This window comes from Amblyraja radiata, chromosome 1 (genome assembly GCF_010909765.2).
Source record: "Amblyraja radiata isolate CabotCenter1 chromosome 1, sAmbRad1.1.pri, whole genome shotgun sequence".
Classification (NCBI taxonomy): domain Eukaryota; kingdom Metazoa; phylum Chordata; class Chondrichthyes; order Rajiformes; family Rajidae; genus Amblyraja; species Amblyraja radiata.
This window is the reverse complement of record NC_045956.1, coordinates 51448622-51464620: the sequence shown is the minus strand read 5'-3', so window position 1 is coordinate 51464620 and position 15999 is coordinate 51448622. Positions and strand designations below refer to the sequence as shown.

The window sequence follows — 15999 nt, the reverse complement described above, 5'->3', positions numbered from 1 at the left end:
TCCATTTCTTAATAAATGATTAACATTTTTAAATAGCCTAAGTGTCCAAATAATATTCATAAATAATTCACAATAAAACATGATTTTTAAATCTAATTTACATTAATTTATAGGCCAAATGGAAGGAATTTAGTGTTCAATTGCTGTAAATTAAAGTCCATTTTAAATCAGCTTTCTAGTGGGATCCTGTGAACGCGCTGGTTTAGAACGTTCGCATTGCGCTAGATTTGTGCCCTCAAATGCCCAGAAAAATACTGCGGGATATAATGGGCCCAAAATGAGCAACTCGCAATATTAAACTTTGTATAAAGGGATCTTAAGAAGCCCTTTTTAATGTAAAAATAAGCAGCATACCTTCTATTATTTGCTCTACGAGACCCTGACAGCTGCCGGTGGTCGCGGGTTTAGAGATTGATTTTTAAACTACTATAACTATTATACGAGGCCTTTAAAACTAATAATAGCTTTTGCGACGGGGTCTTCCAGCGATTTTTCGTTAATAATTAACTAGGCTGAACATCTTCGATTTGAACAGCCTAGAGAAAATCGCGTTTTAAACCCGCCCCCCTCTAAACGGCGCCAAAATCGCGCACACCCGCAGCGACAGATTTTCAGCGACGCTTCAGGTAGGCTTTGCAACATACCTAGTACAAGGCATTGGTGAGGCCAATTCTGGAATATGGTGTACAATTCTAGTCATCAAATTATAGGAAAAATGTCAACAAAATAGAGATATTACAGAGGAGATTTACTAGAATGTTGCCTGGATTTCATCACCTAAGTTACAGAGAAAGGTTGAACAAGATAGGTCTTTATTCTTTGGCGCGCAGAAGGTTAAGGGGGGGGGACTTGATAGAGGTCTTTAAAATTATGAGAGGAATAGATAGAGTTGACATGGATAAGCTTTTTCCATTGAGAGTAGGGAAGATTCAAACAAGAGGACATGATTTGAGAATTAAGGGACAAAAGTTCAGGGGCAACATGAGGGGGAACTTCTTTACTCAGAGAGTGGTAACTGTGTGGAATGAGCTTCCAGTGGAAGTGGTGAAGGCAGGTTTGTTTTTATCATTTAAAAATGAATTGGATAGGTATATGGAAGGGAAAGGAATGGAGGGTTATGGTCTGAGTGCAGGTAGATGGGACAAGGTGAGAGTAAGTGTTCGGACTAGAAGAGCCGAGATGGCCTGTTTCAGTGCTGTAATTGTTATATGGTTAATGTTGCTGGATCACTCAGTCCCAGCTCAACAATCCCAATGAACAAAGAACCAACACCGCATCCCATCCCTGGCCATGCCGTCTCCTCCGGCCCTGCTCTATGCACTCAAATCTTGCATGCAATGCCATAACAAGTAGTGATAGTTTAGATTGGACGCAATTGCCAATCTCAACAGACACGCAACTAGCTTGCGGGGAAACATAGAAAATAGGTGCAGGAGGAGGCCATTCAGCCCTTCGAGCCAGCACCACCATTCATTGCAATCATGGCTGATCGTCCCCAATCAATAACCCGTACCTGCCTTCTCCCCATATCCCTTGATTCCACTAGCCCCTAGAGCTCCATCTAACTCTCTCGTAAATCCATCCAGTGATTTGGCCTCCACTGCCCTCTGTGGCAGGGAATTCCACAAATTCACAACTCTCTGGGTGAAAAAGCTTTTTCTCACCTCAGTCTTAAATGGCCTCCCCTTTATGCTAAGACTGTGGCCCCTGGTTCTGGACTCGCTCAACACTGGGAACATTTTTCCTGCATCTAGCTTGTCCAGTCCTTTTATGTTTTTATAGGAAGTTTACGAAGCAACTGATTAAAAGGTTAGAGTTCTAAATACTAAAACAAAAACTACACAGCCTGTATTTTATTCACAGTAGCATTAGCTCACCTGGTAGACGATTCAGTACCAACATCACTGAAGTTTGCATACTTTTATTCATCACAGGATCAGGTGTCAGATTAATACGGCTGACTGGTTTCCTCGGGCACTTCAGATGATAGTTAAGAGTTAATTGGAGTGGAATAGAAAAGGTTTGCATACAGAACAGACTATACTATGTTGATAGCTTTCCTTCCTTGTGGTCTACAGCAAACTTTGAATTTGCTGATTACTTATGTAAACCACTTTCTCTTACAGATTTTTTTTTTTAAACAAATAAAATTCTCGTAGTCATGACAGGATTTGATTCTGTTTTCTCCAGGTTGAACCAGCGAAGTAACGACAATGCATTAAAAGACTGCGACCTTCAGCTGCTGGGCAAACGTCATGCATGCATCAGGCTGCACAGAAGGAGTCACGCCATCCCAACGACGTATCCTGGTTCTAAGCTGTGAGCATATTTTATTTCCCAAACAAGCTGTCCTCACCCCTATTCTGCACGAGAACGCTTATTAAGAGAAGCATCACTTCCTCGTTGAACTTAAAGACAGAGAGGAAGAGAGGAAGGTAATTCGAGGTGATTCAAACCAAGGCTTTAAAGTTGAAGTGAATGTTCCTCAATTCATATCACTTGCAGAACAGTGGCTTCACTGAGGCTAAAAAAGCTCCAAGCGATCTGACTTCCTATTCATGATCACTTCTCTCTCCTTCTTTAACAAGTTCCCAAAACCTGAGTAATGTTTAACCTTACATACCTGCATCTTAAATTTTGTTGGATTGCGCTGAAGGGGAGACTGGGAATATTTTACAATGCAGTGAACGATGCTAGTTTCTCAGTCATTCCAGTTCCGTGACAATTGAGAGAACATGACTGCAACATGCCAGATCTTACACAAACAGGGCTTGGGTGGAGGAGGGAGGGAGGGAGGGAGAGAGAGAGCAGGGAAACAGGCAATGGTAAATGGGGTATGGGAGGAAAGGGTGAATGTTGAAGCATGGGATAGGGAGGACTGAGGGGATTATATTGAGTTCACCAAGGCAAAGCAAAGCTGTCAGTCCATGCTAATGGTCGAGCTATTCGGGGAATGAAACAGCTGAAACAACAGTGCAACAAAGACAGACCAAAGGAACAACTTTTAGGCCTGGCTTGCAGGCTGCAATTCCCAATTTTACACGGAGTTCTTGGCAAAATTTCCCATAATTAAACTCTGGACCCAATTAGAAACAATACTCCTCCATTTCACTCAACTGCACAAGATTCTGGATGTATTTTTATTAAAGCTAAAACGTATTGATTTATCTGTAACTGTGCGCACAGACTTTTGTTATTTCTGGCCAATAGTGAACTGGTCTCACATCCTGTTCTCATTCATTTCACCAGGCAATAGACATCCACACTCCACCCAGAAAAAAGACCTCAGCATTTTGCTTTAGTTTGTTGGATAATGGCCGTCGAAATACCAGTCCCTCATCACACTCCGTTCATTCCTCTCCCCTTTACCTCTATTTATTTTTTAGTTTAGTTTACAGATGCAGCATGGAAACAGGCCCTTCAGTCCACTAAGTCCATGTTGACCAGCGATCACCTGTACACTAGCACTGTCCGCCACACTAGCTACAATTCTTCTCAAAGCCAATTAACCTACAAACCTGTACATCTTTGGAGTGTGGGAGGAAACCGGAGCACCCGGAGGAAACCCACATGGCCACGGGGAGAAAGGACAAACTCTGTCCAGACTGCACCCACGGTTAGGATCAAACTCGGATCTCCGGCGCTGTAAGGCAGCAGGTCTACCACTGTGTCGCCTGTAATGATGTCACATGCTGAAGTGGTGTCACCATGCATGAGAAATGCTCAAAGCAAGTCAGACAAACAAGAGAAAGGCAACAGTACCATGCCGCTGCCTTCTGAGACAACAAAGAGGATGTCACAAAAGAGGATCAAAAATGGATGATTTTTGTTCCCTATTAATGTTCCAAAGCTGAAGAAGACAAATGACCTGAAAAGTAATGGAGGACACTAGAAACTTAATTTATAATTGTGTAATCCATTTGGAGCAGAGATTTAGGTTTGTTCTTGTCACCCTCACTGAGGTATAGTGCAAAGCTTTGTTTTGCATGCTATCCAATAAAATCTGCTGATATTATGCATAAAAGGACACAAAGTGCTGGAGTAACTCAACAGGTCAGGCAGCAAATCTGGAGAACATAGTAAATAGGTGACAGGTTGAGCCCCAAAACATCGCCTAACCATGTGTGGAAAGTAACTGCCGATGCTGGTTTTCTACTGAAGATAGAAACATAGAAACATAGAAATTAGGTGCAGGAGTAGGCCATTCGGCCCTTCGAGCCTGCACCGCCATTCAATATGATCATGGCTGATCATCCAACTCAGTATCCCGTACCTGCCTTCTCTCCATACCCTCTGATCCCCTTAGCCACAAGGGCCACATCTAACTCCCTCTTAAATATAGCCAATGAACTGGCCTCGACTACCCTCTGTGGCAGAGAGTTCCAGAGATTCACCACTCTCTGTGTGAAAAAAGTTCTTCTCATCTCGGTTTTAAAGGATTTCCCCTTATCCTTAAGCTGTGACCCCTTGTCCTGGACTTCCCCAACATCGGGAGCAATCTTCCTGCATCTAGCCTGTCCAACCCCTTAAGAATTTTGTAAGTTTCTATAAGATCCCATCTCAATCTCCTAAATTCTAGAGAGTATAAACCAAGTCTATCCAGTCTTTCTTCATAAGACAGTCCTGACATCACAGGAATCAGTCTGATGAACCTTCTCTGCACTCCCTCTATGGCAATAATGTCCTTCCTCAGATTTGGAGACCAAAACTGCACGCAATACTCCAGGTGTGGTCTCACCAAGACCCTGTACAACTGCAGTAGAACCTCTCTGCTCCTATACTCAAATCCTTTTGCTATGAAAGCTAACATACCATTCGTTTTCTTCACTGCCTGCTGCACCTGCATGCCTACTTTCAATGACTGGTGTACCATGACACCCAGGTCTCGCTGCATCTCCCCTTTTCCTAGTCGGCCACCATTTAGACAATAGTCTGCTTTCCTGTTTTTGCCACCAAAATGGATAACCTCACATTTATCCACATTATACTGCATCTGCCAAACATTTGCCCACTCACCCAGCCTATCCAAGTCACCTTGCAGTCTTCTAGCATCCTCCTCACAGCTAACACTGCCCCCCAGCTTAGTGTCATCTGCAAACTTGGAGATATTGCCTTCAATTCCCTCATCCAGATCATGAAGTAACTCAGCAGGTCAGACAGCAGACATAAAATTTCACCCATCCCTTTTCTCCAGAGATGCTGCCTGACCAGCTGAGTTACTCCAGCACTTTATGTCCTTTTGAGTATTAACCAGAGCCTGCAGTTCCTTGTTTCTTCAAGCAAGCCAAAACACAAGTACAATAGGTAGAGAAAAGGAAACGATGCCAGTTGCAGAGACCAAGTCCAATGTCCACAATGGGGTAGAGGTGAATTGGGAATTCCCACATCCAGACAAACTACCCCTCAAGAAACTTGTGGCAAAGCTTAATGCACAGAGCCTTAATTCCTCTGCCCCTTGCCTTTCACAATCTCCTCCCCGCCACTCCCTTGGATGCAGACATTTGGAATTGGCTCTTCAATCAGACACAACAAAAACAGAGTGGTGCAGAGTGACAGGGCCTGACGCTCCTCGCATGACTATTGCATTTGTCTTGTGCTTTCAAGAGTTTGCCAGCTTCCCCCAACTTTGAAATAATTCCACTAGATATTTCTGGGGTGTGTCCTATTTGCTTTGGCAAAAGCCTCTTTTTTTGTTCTCCAGCATGAATCTTACTGCACTCAACACAGATGTACTGTGCACAACCCCTCCTTACCCTGCACTCAGAACTGTGCTATCAGATTTCTCTCTGTAAAGTTCCAGTTCACTGCCTCCCTATTACCCTCTCGGCTCCGTTGACTGTTGCTTTTCATTGCATTACAACACACAATTATAGCATTATCATCAACACAGCATTAAAAACAGGTTCTTCAGCTCATTTGGACCGTACTGATCAAGAAGGCTTTTAGCACATTGGCCTACATCATTCAAGAGAATTGAGTATAGAAATTGGGAGGTCATGTTACAGTTGTACAAAAGATAGACACAAAAAGCTGGAGTAACTCGGCAGGTCAGACAGCATCTCTAGTTCTTCAGGACTGAAGAAGGGTCTCAACCCTCTCACCTCTTCCTTTTCTCCAGAGATGCTGTCTGACCCGCCGAGTTATTCCATTTTTTTGTGTCTATCTTCAGTTTAAACTAGCATCTGCAGTTCCTTCCTCAACATTACAGTTGTACAAGATGTTGGTAAGGCCACATTTAGAACACTGTGTTCAGTTTTGGTCACCCATATATAGGAAATATGTTGTTTAGCTGGTAATGGTGCAGGACTCGAGGGCCTGAGCTATAGGGAGAGGTTGAGCAGGCTGGGCCATTAGTCCTTGGAGCACAGGAGAATGAAGGGTGATATTATAGAGGTATAAGATCATGAGAGGAATAGCTAGGATATATGCATAGAGTCATGTGACTTTTAGTTAAGTTTCATAAATCTTAAATCCGATCTTGGTGAAAAGAACCACAAATCTGTTGCAATGGCAGGAAAAAAATCCCCAGAAACTTCAGCTGTGAACTTTGTGAAATTTATTTTTAGTTCAGCATGAGAATTATGAATCAATTATCATTGACTATCTTGATTGTTTAAATACTTCATCTTCTTCATGCATCATCTTCCTATGATTAATTGCAAACTTGGAATAACTGTAATGCCTGCACATTCAAAACTGCACCATTCACACCCACTCATTTCACTATTGCAGGTGCCATTAAATGATCCAAATCACCCCGGTGACTAGTTATTCCATTACAAGCTCACAAAAAAAAAAAGATTACTTGGTTATTTAGAACATACAGCACAGGAACAGGCCCTTAGCCTACAATGGCTGTGCCGAACAGGATACCAAGACCAACGTTTATCTGCCTCTACATAATCCATATCCCTTCCCTCCTCCCCCCCCCATATGTATATGCATATACATGTGCTTATCCAAATGTTTCTTAAACATAGAACAATATCCACATTTCGAAAAAATGCAGACAGGAAAAATGCAGTGACCTAAAAACCATTGTCAACATAGTTTCATCATGCTAAACAAAATCTAAACTTTACAAGTGGGTGTGTTTCAGTTCTTGTCCATAGACATTCAAGCTATAGTTATCTTTGAGGGAGGGAACCCTGTCATTCTTAATTGCTGATAGATGCATAGAATTCCAATGCACAGCAGCAGACTCTCTCCAGCTTCTGAAAGTCACTCAGCTGTTGTAGGCCAATGGCTAAAAATAGTTAATGAAAAAGGGGAATCCACCAGCTTCACAGGACAACGACATGCACATGGACATAAATGCCGACCTCGCTGGCAATGTCCATTTTTTTTAAATTATCTACTTCCCTGGCAACACACACAAGAAAAGTTTACATTGGAATAGTTATTTCAAAGTCCGCAGGTCATTCTACAGGACATTACTGATGAAGCGGTACTTTCGAGGTTGCAAAGTAGGATACAGCACAACCAAATTACATAAAGCAAACATCTACAAACAGCAATTATGCCAGCCATGACCAGAAGGTTGTATCATTGTGGGGGTGGGGGGCACAGAGAATGAAGGGGAACCCACAAAATTGTGATAATTGGACAATAATCTCTCATACTAACCTCAAGCAATTGCATTCTTATTAATTAAAACATTAACAACAATGCATTTTTTATACTATCATTAACAATTGTCAAGTACATAAAACAGTGTCAACTGTACTAACAAACAACACTGACACACCAAACATATGCTCACAAATGAAGGCACAAAGTGCTGGAAAAACTCAGCGAGTCAAGCAGCATCTCTGGAGGTGACATTTCAGTTCAGAACCCTTTCAACAAACTGAGAAAGTGACTGACCAGAAATGTCCTCTATCAATGTTCTTCAGAGATGCTGCCTGACCCGCTGAGTTACTCCTGCACTATATCTTTTTGGTGTACCAGCATCTGTAGTTCCTTGTATCCACATGTGCTCACAGCTGCATAGTTGGGGTTTTGGCACAATCAGATGGCTCCAGGACATCTTAATCTTAGTCCAAATATGCATGAAGGAGCGTGTCTAGAGGTGATGCAAGTTTGGATGCCTTTGATATGAAGGCAAGATTTAGTTGGCAGTCGCACCAATGAACTCTGGTGAGACTTAACACAATGGGCTCAAGGGAAAAACACTAATGGTTGGAGGGATGTCTTACACAAAAGGTGGCAGCTGCGATGTCATTCATTCCAGTGCAAGGTCATCACTGTAGGAGTTCCTCAAGATAATGACGCATCTTCAACTGCTTCATCGATACAATCTATCCTCCACAAAGTGTGTGTTTGCTGATGTTTCTACAATATTCAATTCAATTCACGATTCATCTGCAAACAAATCAGCCTAATCTCACATGCAGCAAGATCTAGGCATCATCCAGGCACAGGTTGATCAATGACAAGTAATCTTCATGCTACTAACTTGCCAGGCAATGGTCATCTTCAACAAGAAAGGGTCCTTAACTTTTGGCTCAATTTCCCCGTGCCTAAAATTCTTAAGGGGTTGGGCAGGCTAGATGCAGGAAGATTGTTCCCGATGTTGGGGAAGTCCAGAACAAGGGGTCACAGTTTAAGGATAAGGGGGAAATCTTTTAGGACCGAGATGAGAAAATCATTTTTCACACAGAGAGTGGTGAATCTCTGGAATTCTCTGCCACAGAAGGTAGTTGAGACCAGTTCATTGGCTATATTTAAGAGGGAGTCAGATGTGGCCCTTGTGGCTAAAGGGATCAGGGGGTATGGAGAGAAGGCAGGTACAGGACACCGAGTTGGATGATCAGCCATGATCATATTGAATGGCGGTGCAGGCTCGAAGGGCCGAGTGGCCTACTCCTGCACCTATTTTCTATGTTTCTACCAAGATGCTCTATCAAAGCTCCAGAGGTGCTGTCTGACCCGCTGAGTTACTCCAGTTTACGTGTCTATCTTCAATGTTCATACTGCTGGGTTGTAAAACTGGGCTGACTGAAGGCAGATGCTGTGCAATGAATTGCAGCAATACATTTTGACACAAAAAAATCATCTGTAGCAACAGGAAATAAATTATGCGATTTATAAAGGAGCAAGGGGAGAGAAATCCTGGGATATATTAAATAAGACAAGTTTGAGACAGATCTTTGGATTTAGCAATAAAAAGGAGAAAAATGTGAAAGCAAATAAACTTCACGCTGAGACTTCATAAATCACTGATGTCATATGAAGGGTTGTATTTAGATATTGGTACCACATTTCAGGATGGTTGACTAAGCCTTAGATAAGCTGCAAAAGGTGTTTACTAAAGCATGCCCAACAATAAGAGCCACTGGAAGTTAGGATTGTGCTCAGTAGGATGGGAATGATTGAGGAGAGATTAATTAAGGTTAATAAAAACCGTGACGAGCTATTAATTGGGGAAAAGAGAAGCCATTTTTGTTTGGTAGGGTGACCGTGGTCTTTAAGGCAATTGGCAAGAGAAGCAGGGGAGAGAAATATTTTTTTTTTATGCAACAAGTAATGGTGATCCGGAATGCAATAACTGAAAGGAAGGAGGAGGCAGCTTCAATCATGACTTTCAAACTTTAATTATATACTTGACAATAAATTTGCTGACCGCAGGAATGAAAGAGTCGAGGAATGAAACTCATGGATCATTCCTTCAACGAATTTGTCCATCCATCCGTATTGTGTTATTCCCCAACATGCACCTTAAGTGAGAGATTTACAGTGCCCTCCATAATGTTTAGGACAAAGATCCATCATTTATTTATTTGCCTCTGTACTCCACAATTTGTAATTTGTAATAGGAAAAAAAAATCATATGTGGTTAAAGTGCACAGTCAGATTTTATTAAAGGGTATTTTTATACATTTTGGTTTCACCATGTAGAAATTACAGCTGTGTTTATACATAGTCCCGCCATTTCAGGGCACCATAATGTCTGGGACACATGGCTTCACAGGTGTTTGTAATTGCTATGGTGCAAACGCCTCCTTAATGCAGGTATAAGAGAGCTCTCAGCACCTAGTCTTTCCTCCAGTCTTTCCATCATATTTTGGAAACTTTTATTGCTGTTTATCAACATGAGGACCAAAGTTGTGCCAATGAAAGTCAAACAAGTCACTATGAGAGTGAGAAACAAGAATAAAACTGTTAGAGACATCAGCCAAACTTTAGGCTTATCAAAATCAACTGTTTGGAACATCATTATGAAGAATGAGAGCCCTCGTGAGCTTAGTAATCACAAAGGGACTGGCAGGCCAAGGAAGACCTCCACAGCTGATGACAGAAGAATTATCTCTACAATAAAGAAAAATCCCCAAACACCTGTCCAACAGATCAGAAACACTCTTCGGGAATCAGGTGTGGATTTGTCAATGACCACTGTCTGCAGAAGACTTCAAGAACAGAAATACAGAGGCTACACTGCAAGATGCAAACCACTGGTTAACTGCAAAAATAGGATGGCCAGGTTACAGTTTGCCGAGCACTTAAAAGAGCAACCACACTTTTGGAAAAAGGTCTTGTGGACAGATGAGACAAAGATTAACTATAATATCAGAGTGATGGCTAGAGCAAAGTATGAAGGAGAGAAGGAACTGCCCAAGATTCAAAGCATACCACCTCATCTGTGAAACACACTGGTGAGGGTGTTATGGCCTGGACATGTATGGCTGCTGAAGGTACTGGCTCACTTATCTTCATTGATGATACAACTGCTGATGGTAGTAGCATAATGAATTTTGAAGTGTATAGACACATCCTATCTGCTCAAGCTCAAACAAATGCCTCAAAACTCATTGGCCGGTGGTTCATTCTACAGCAAGACAATTATCCCAAACATACTGCTAAAGCAACAAAGGAGTTTTTCAAAGCAAAAAAATGTAAATTCTTGAGTGGCCAAATCAATCACCCGATCTGAACCCAATTGAGCATGCCTTTTATATGCTGAAGAGAAAACTGCAGGGGACTAGCCCCTAAAACAAGCATAAGCTAAAGATGGCTGCAATACAGGCCTGGCCGAGCATCAGCAAAGAAGACACCCAGCAACTGGTGATGTCCATGAATCGCAGACTTCAAGCAGTCATTGCATGCAAAGGATATGCAATAAAACACTAAACATAACTATTTTCATTTACATGACATTGCTATGTTGCAAACATTATGGTGCCCTGAAATGGGAGGACTATGTATAAAGAATGCTGTAATTTCTACATGGTGAAACCAAAATGTATAAAAATGCCCTGACAATGTGCACTTTAACCATGTGTGATTTTTTTTCTATTACAAATCTCAAATTGTGGAGTATAGAGGCAAATAAATACATGATGGGTCTTTGTCCCAATCATTATGGAAGCCACTGTACAATTCGTAACAGATGCAAGGCTAACTTTTTGTAAGATTTTGAGTTGCTGAAGAACAAACATTAAAACAAGCAGCATACAAAGGGCAGTGAGCAGACCAGGGTTATGAACTAACTTGTACTCTCATTTGCTCATGAAGATTTTGACAAGCCTTCAATGAGCAACTTCGGGGGATCAGTTCCCTTTTGTGGCCAATCAGCCAGGCAAGGTCACAGGTGCAACCTCTGCTCTGCCCAGGCACGACACACCACTGCTCCACCGTCATAGCTGGGAAAGGGAGAGGAAATGAAGACCAACTTCTCCAGCTGAGACCTATTTTGGAAATGTGCAATCACACAAGGTAACAACTATAATTTAAATGGCAGATTTAATCATCTGTCCTGTGGCATCTCCTAAAAATTTATGGTGGGACGCTTTAAACAGTTTGCTCAAGTTTCAATTTTTTTAAAGCAGTTTAAGAGATTTTAGCAAGAAAATTCCAGAGCTGAAATCTTGGCAGCAGAAGGCATGGCCACCAATGGAGTGGAGTGAATAGAATTGTAGGATGGTGGAAATAGTATCATATCTAAGAAGGATACAGGTGGATATTTGAAACAGAGCAAGGGGCAGGGGTTCATGGAGAACTTTGAGAACAAGGATGAAAATTCTAAAACCAAGACATGGGCATGCGCGGGAGTTTAAAATGTTTAGGCACTTGGAAATGCAATGCATCGATCAGAAACATACCGAGACACAATCTATCAGCTCTTGTCCAGCAGGCTGTACCTTTATAAGATAAAGGATCTGTAGATGCTGGTTTACAAAAAAAAAAGAGAATGTGCTGGAAATATCTCAGTGGGTCAGGCAGCAGCTTTGGAGAACATGGATAGGTGACGTTTCAGATCGAGGCTCAAATTCTGCATGATTTGAGGAATGGTCCCAACCCATAAGGTCACCCTATCCATGTTCTCCAGAGATGCTGCCTGACCTGCTGAGTTACTCCAGCACTTTGCATCCTTTTTGTCTTAAATCAGCATCTGCAGTTCCTTGTTTCTACAAATCCTTCTACAAAGACAGCTCAGCTAAAGGGACTCTGGAGAGAAGTCTCCTTGCAGAATCTCCAAACTGGGATATTTAAGGGTTAAAGGGAAAGGGTTACCTGTGGTTAGACGAACAGATCCAAATCCTCCTGGTTCAAGAACAGGAAGAAAGTAAAACAAAACATCAAGGCATTGTTTTTTCTCTCGCTCCCCATTTAGTATTAAGTTTTACAGATACAGCGTGGAAACGGGCCTTTCGTCCCACGATCACCAAACACTAGTTTTATCCTACACACTAAGGTCAATTTACAGAAGCCAATTAACCTACAAACCTGCAAGTCTTTGGAGTGTGGGATGAATCCGGAGCACCCGGCGAAAACCCACGCAAGTCACAAGGAGAACGTACATACTCCGTCCAGCCAACACCCGCAGCCAGGATCGAACCCAGGTCTTTGGCGTTATAAGTCAGCAACTCTACCGCTGCGCAGCCCCAATTTGGATTAAAGACAAACAGTAACATCCATCTCCGACCCAGAGAGTAGAATGGGAGCACGGGTCACAGCAAGCCAACGGCTTTGTAAAGCAGGCAGACACACAGAGTATTATATAGCACGTTAGTTGCATCCAGTGCAAGAGCCGCGATAACAGACTGAGCTCATGGCGCTAATACTTTCCTGTCCTCTGGTGCACATACATCACATTTCCCCAGCACCCCGGCTCGTCCCAACTCCTGAAGTGTCCCCAAACTGGATGGCTGCCGCCCGCAATAAGCGGCCACTGACACCGGCGTGAACTTTCAATACAAAAACACAGCATCGAGAAAACCCCACCTCTACTAGTCACACCCTCGCCAGGCGTCAGCCGGAGATAGAGAAAGAGCCAGACTCACAGTCCAGCCCGTCTCCCCACGGGGAATGGAAATGCATTCCTGCAAACGTTCCTCAGCTGAAGCACTGGTTGTGGAGTCTGCCTCCTTTCAGGGGCTCTCCAATTTAAGGTCAGAGTTGATTTCAAATGGTTTTCTTTTAAAAAAGTTATACTCGAAAGCAACAAGCAGAGTTTAGATCCATAACTTTTAATCACTAGCTTGGCCCCCCCTCCCCTCCCCTCCCCTCCTCTCCTCCTCCTCCTTTGCATCTGCAGGGCAGGAATGTTACCGTGGGTGAGAGAGTCCCAGTCCATAACATTCACTGGGGGGGTGTCCAGAAGCTTTTTGCAGCTTCTTCAGGCTTATGACCAAGCTGCTGTGTATCAGGGGTGGAGGAGGCACAACCCAGTGTTGCTCGGGCCTCTCATGACCTGTGTCTGAGCCTCGATACAACAGAGTGCCCCCTCCCCCGGACTCGCACTGCTCGAGTAGACGGCGAGGAGTTCATTGCTGAGAACATCGGCATCAATGAGACAACCAACCCTACCCGTAGCTGCCCGGCCGCGCCTCAAGTCCTCGCCTTGTTCGTCAGAGCAGTCATTGCGGCCACATGTCGGGAGCAGTTCAAAGTGACAGAGAGCTTCTCCCACGCCTTGCCCCGAGCAGCTGCCCCGTTTGAATGAAGATACTCGCACAGCTGGCTTGCCATCGCCGCTCACTAGCAGGCAGCCTGCTTCCCCAGGCTTGACCAGCTGATTGAAGAGCTTCTGAGTATGGAGTATTGGAGCCTGTTAACTCTTCGTGGTCCAGTCACATCGATTCCCCTCTCAAGCATGTGAAACAAGACGCTTCCTCCGGCTCAGGGGTTAAGTGACACTATCCACCAAGTGGCCAGGGGATCGATAGTACAAAAGCATAAGGAACTGCAGATGCTGGAAAATCGAAAGTACACAAAAATGCTGGAGAAACTCAGCGGGTGCAGCAGCATCATAGATGCTGCTGCACCCGCTGAGTTTCTCCAGCATTTTTGTGTACCTTCGATTTTCCAGCATCTGCAGTTCCTTCTTAAACACTTTGTCTACTCCACTGCGAAATCTCCTCAAGGTATGCCTACTTTGAAGCAAAGATCTTATAGCAGAGCTGCTATAGGATCTTTGCTTTAAAGAAGTTCTTCTCCTCTCTCCGGAGACAGTTTCACAACCACCTCACTAACTGCCCCTCCCACCACCCTGTACCCAATTTTGTTAGCCCTTGCTGTCTCCTCCCCTTACTATCTCTCCCTCAGCCCTCGGGCTCCTCCTCCTCCTTTTTCCTTTCTTCTCCCCCCCCCCTCTCCCCCCCTCCCCCCCCCCCCTCCCCCCCCTCTCCCCCCCTCCCCCTCTCCCCCCCCTCCCCCCCTCCCCCCCCCCCCCCCCCCATCAGTCTGAAGAGGGGTTTCGGCCCGAAACGTCGCCTATTTCCTTCGCTCCATAGATGCTGCTGCACCCGCTGAGTTACTCCAGCATTTTTGTGCACGTACTAAAGCATAATTGTTGCCTTCGGCATCTAATTTTTGCTCTCAATGTTGTGTCATCAGCATCTGAGGCTGACAGCCATTAGGTTTTTAACCACTACAAACCTCCAAATAAGCTCTGAACTACATAGACTTGGGGCCATTGGTTTTGTCTTTTTGACAGACACAAAATGCTGGAGTAACTCAGCGGGACAGGCAGCATCTCTGCATGGAAGGAATGGGTGATGTTTCCGGGCCAGACCCTTCTTCATACTGAGAGTGAGGGGAGACAGAGATATGGAAGGGTAAGGTGTGGAAATGAGACATCACAAGGGACGAGATCAAAGAAAATGTAGAATAGATCATCGTTAGGGGAAGGTGACAACGAAGCATAAAAAGATAAAATTTAATTCGGGGGCAGTCAGACTGGTCGGAGAACTAGGATGGGGGAGGGATGGGGAGAGAGGGAAAGCAAGGGTTACTTGGAGTGAACATATTTTAACTTAAAGTGACCCTTGCTTCCCTTGCTCTCCATCACTATATATATATATATATATATATATATATATATATATATATATATATATACATACACACACACCCGCTGACAGCCATCTTTCCACTTATCTATATATAATAATAATAATAATAATAATAATAATAATATATCTTTTATTGTCATTGCACGTCAGTGCAACGAGATTTAGTGTGCAGCTCCACTGATGTACAAGAAAGGTAAATAAATACAATACATAAATAAGCAAGCTGAATACACCTATTTTCTATGTTTCTGTTTCTATGTAAAAGACTGGACATGAATATAATCAAGCCATCCACAGTGCACAGATAAAGGATAAAGAGTCAAGAGTGTTTTATTGTCATATGTCCCAAACAGAATAATGAAATTCTTACTTGCACAACAGAATATGTAAACATAGTACTCTATAAACAATATCATAATATACAAACATTTTGTTTATTATATTGTTTATAGAGTACTATGTTTACATATTCTGTTGTGCAAGTAAGACATATGACAATAAAACACTCTTGACTCTTTATCCTTTATCTGTGCACTGTGGATGGCTTGATTATATTCATGTCCAGTCTATTACATAGAAACTGAAACATAGAAAATAGGTGCAGGAGTAGGCCATTCGGGCCGTCGAGCCTGCACCGCCATTCAATATGATCATGGCTGATCATCCAACTCAGTATCCTGTACCTGCCTTCTCTCCATACCCC

General features: G+C 43.2%; 1 protein-coding gene across 12 annotated transcripts in view; it reads right to left on the bottom strand.

The window, feature by feature from the left end:
* The window catches only part of psd3 (pleckstrin and Sec7 domain containing 3), a 480227-nt gene that overhangs the window by 181611 nt on the left and 282617 nt on the right, over window positions 1-15999 (bottom strand). Inside the window, exons 1-2 of one of the 12 annotated variants that reach the window (XM_033021880.1) lie at window positions 13089-13218; window positions 12514-12543 (exon numbers count right to left, since the gene is read on the bottom strand). The exons of 6 other annotated variants lie outside the window; for them this stretch is intronic. In XM_033021880.1, the coding sequence (XP_032877771.1) occupies window positions 12514-12543; window positions 13089-13210 (152 nt within the window). In that variant the 5' untranslated portion in view covers window positions 13211-13218. Of the gene's footprint in view, window positions 1-1507; window positions 1513-1877; window positions 2004-12513; window positions 12544-13088; window positions 13219-13809; window positions 13990-15999 lie in introns of those variants that run through there. 5 more of the 12 variants (XM_033021905.1, XM_033021914.1, XM_033021888.1 and 2 more) reach the window with 5 other exon arrangements.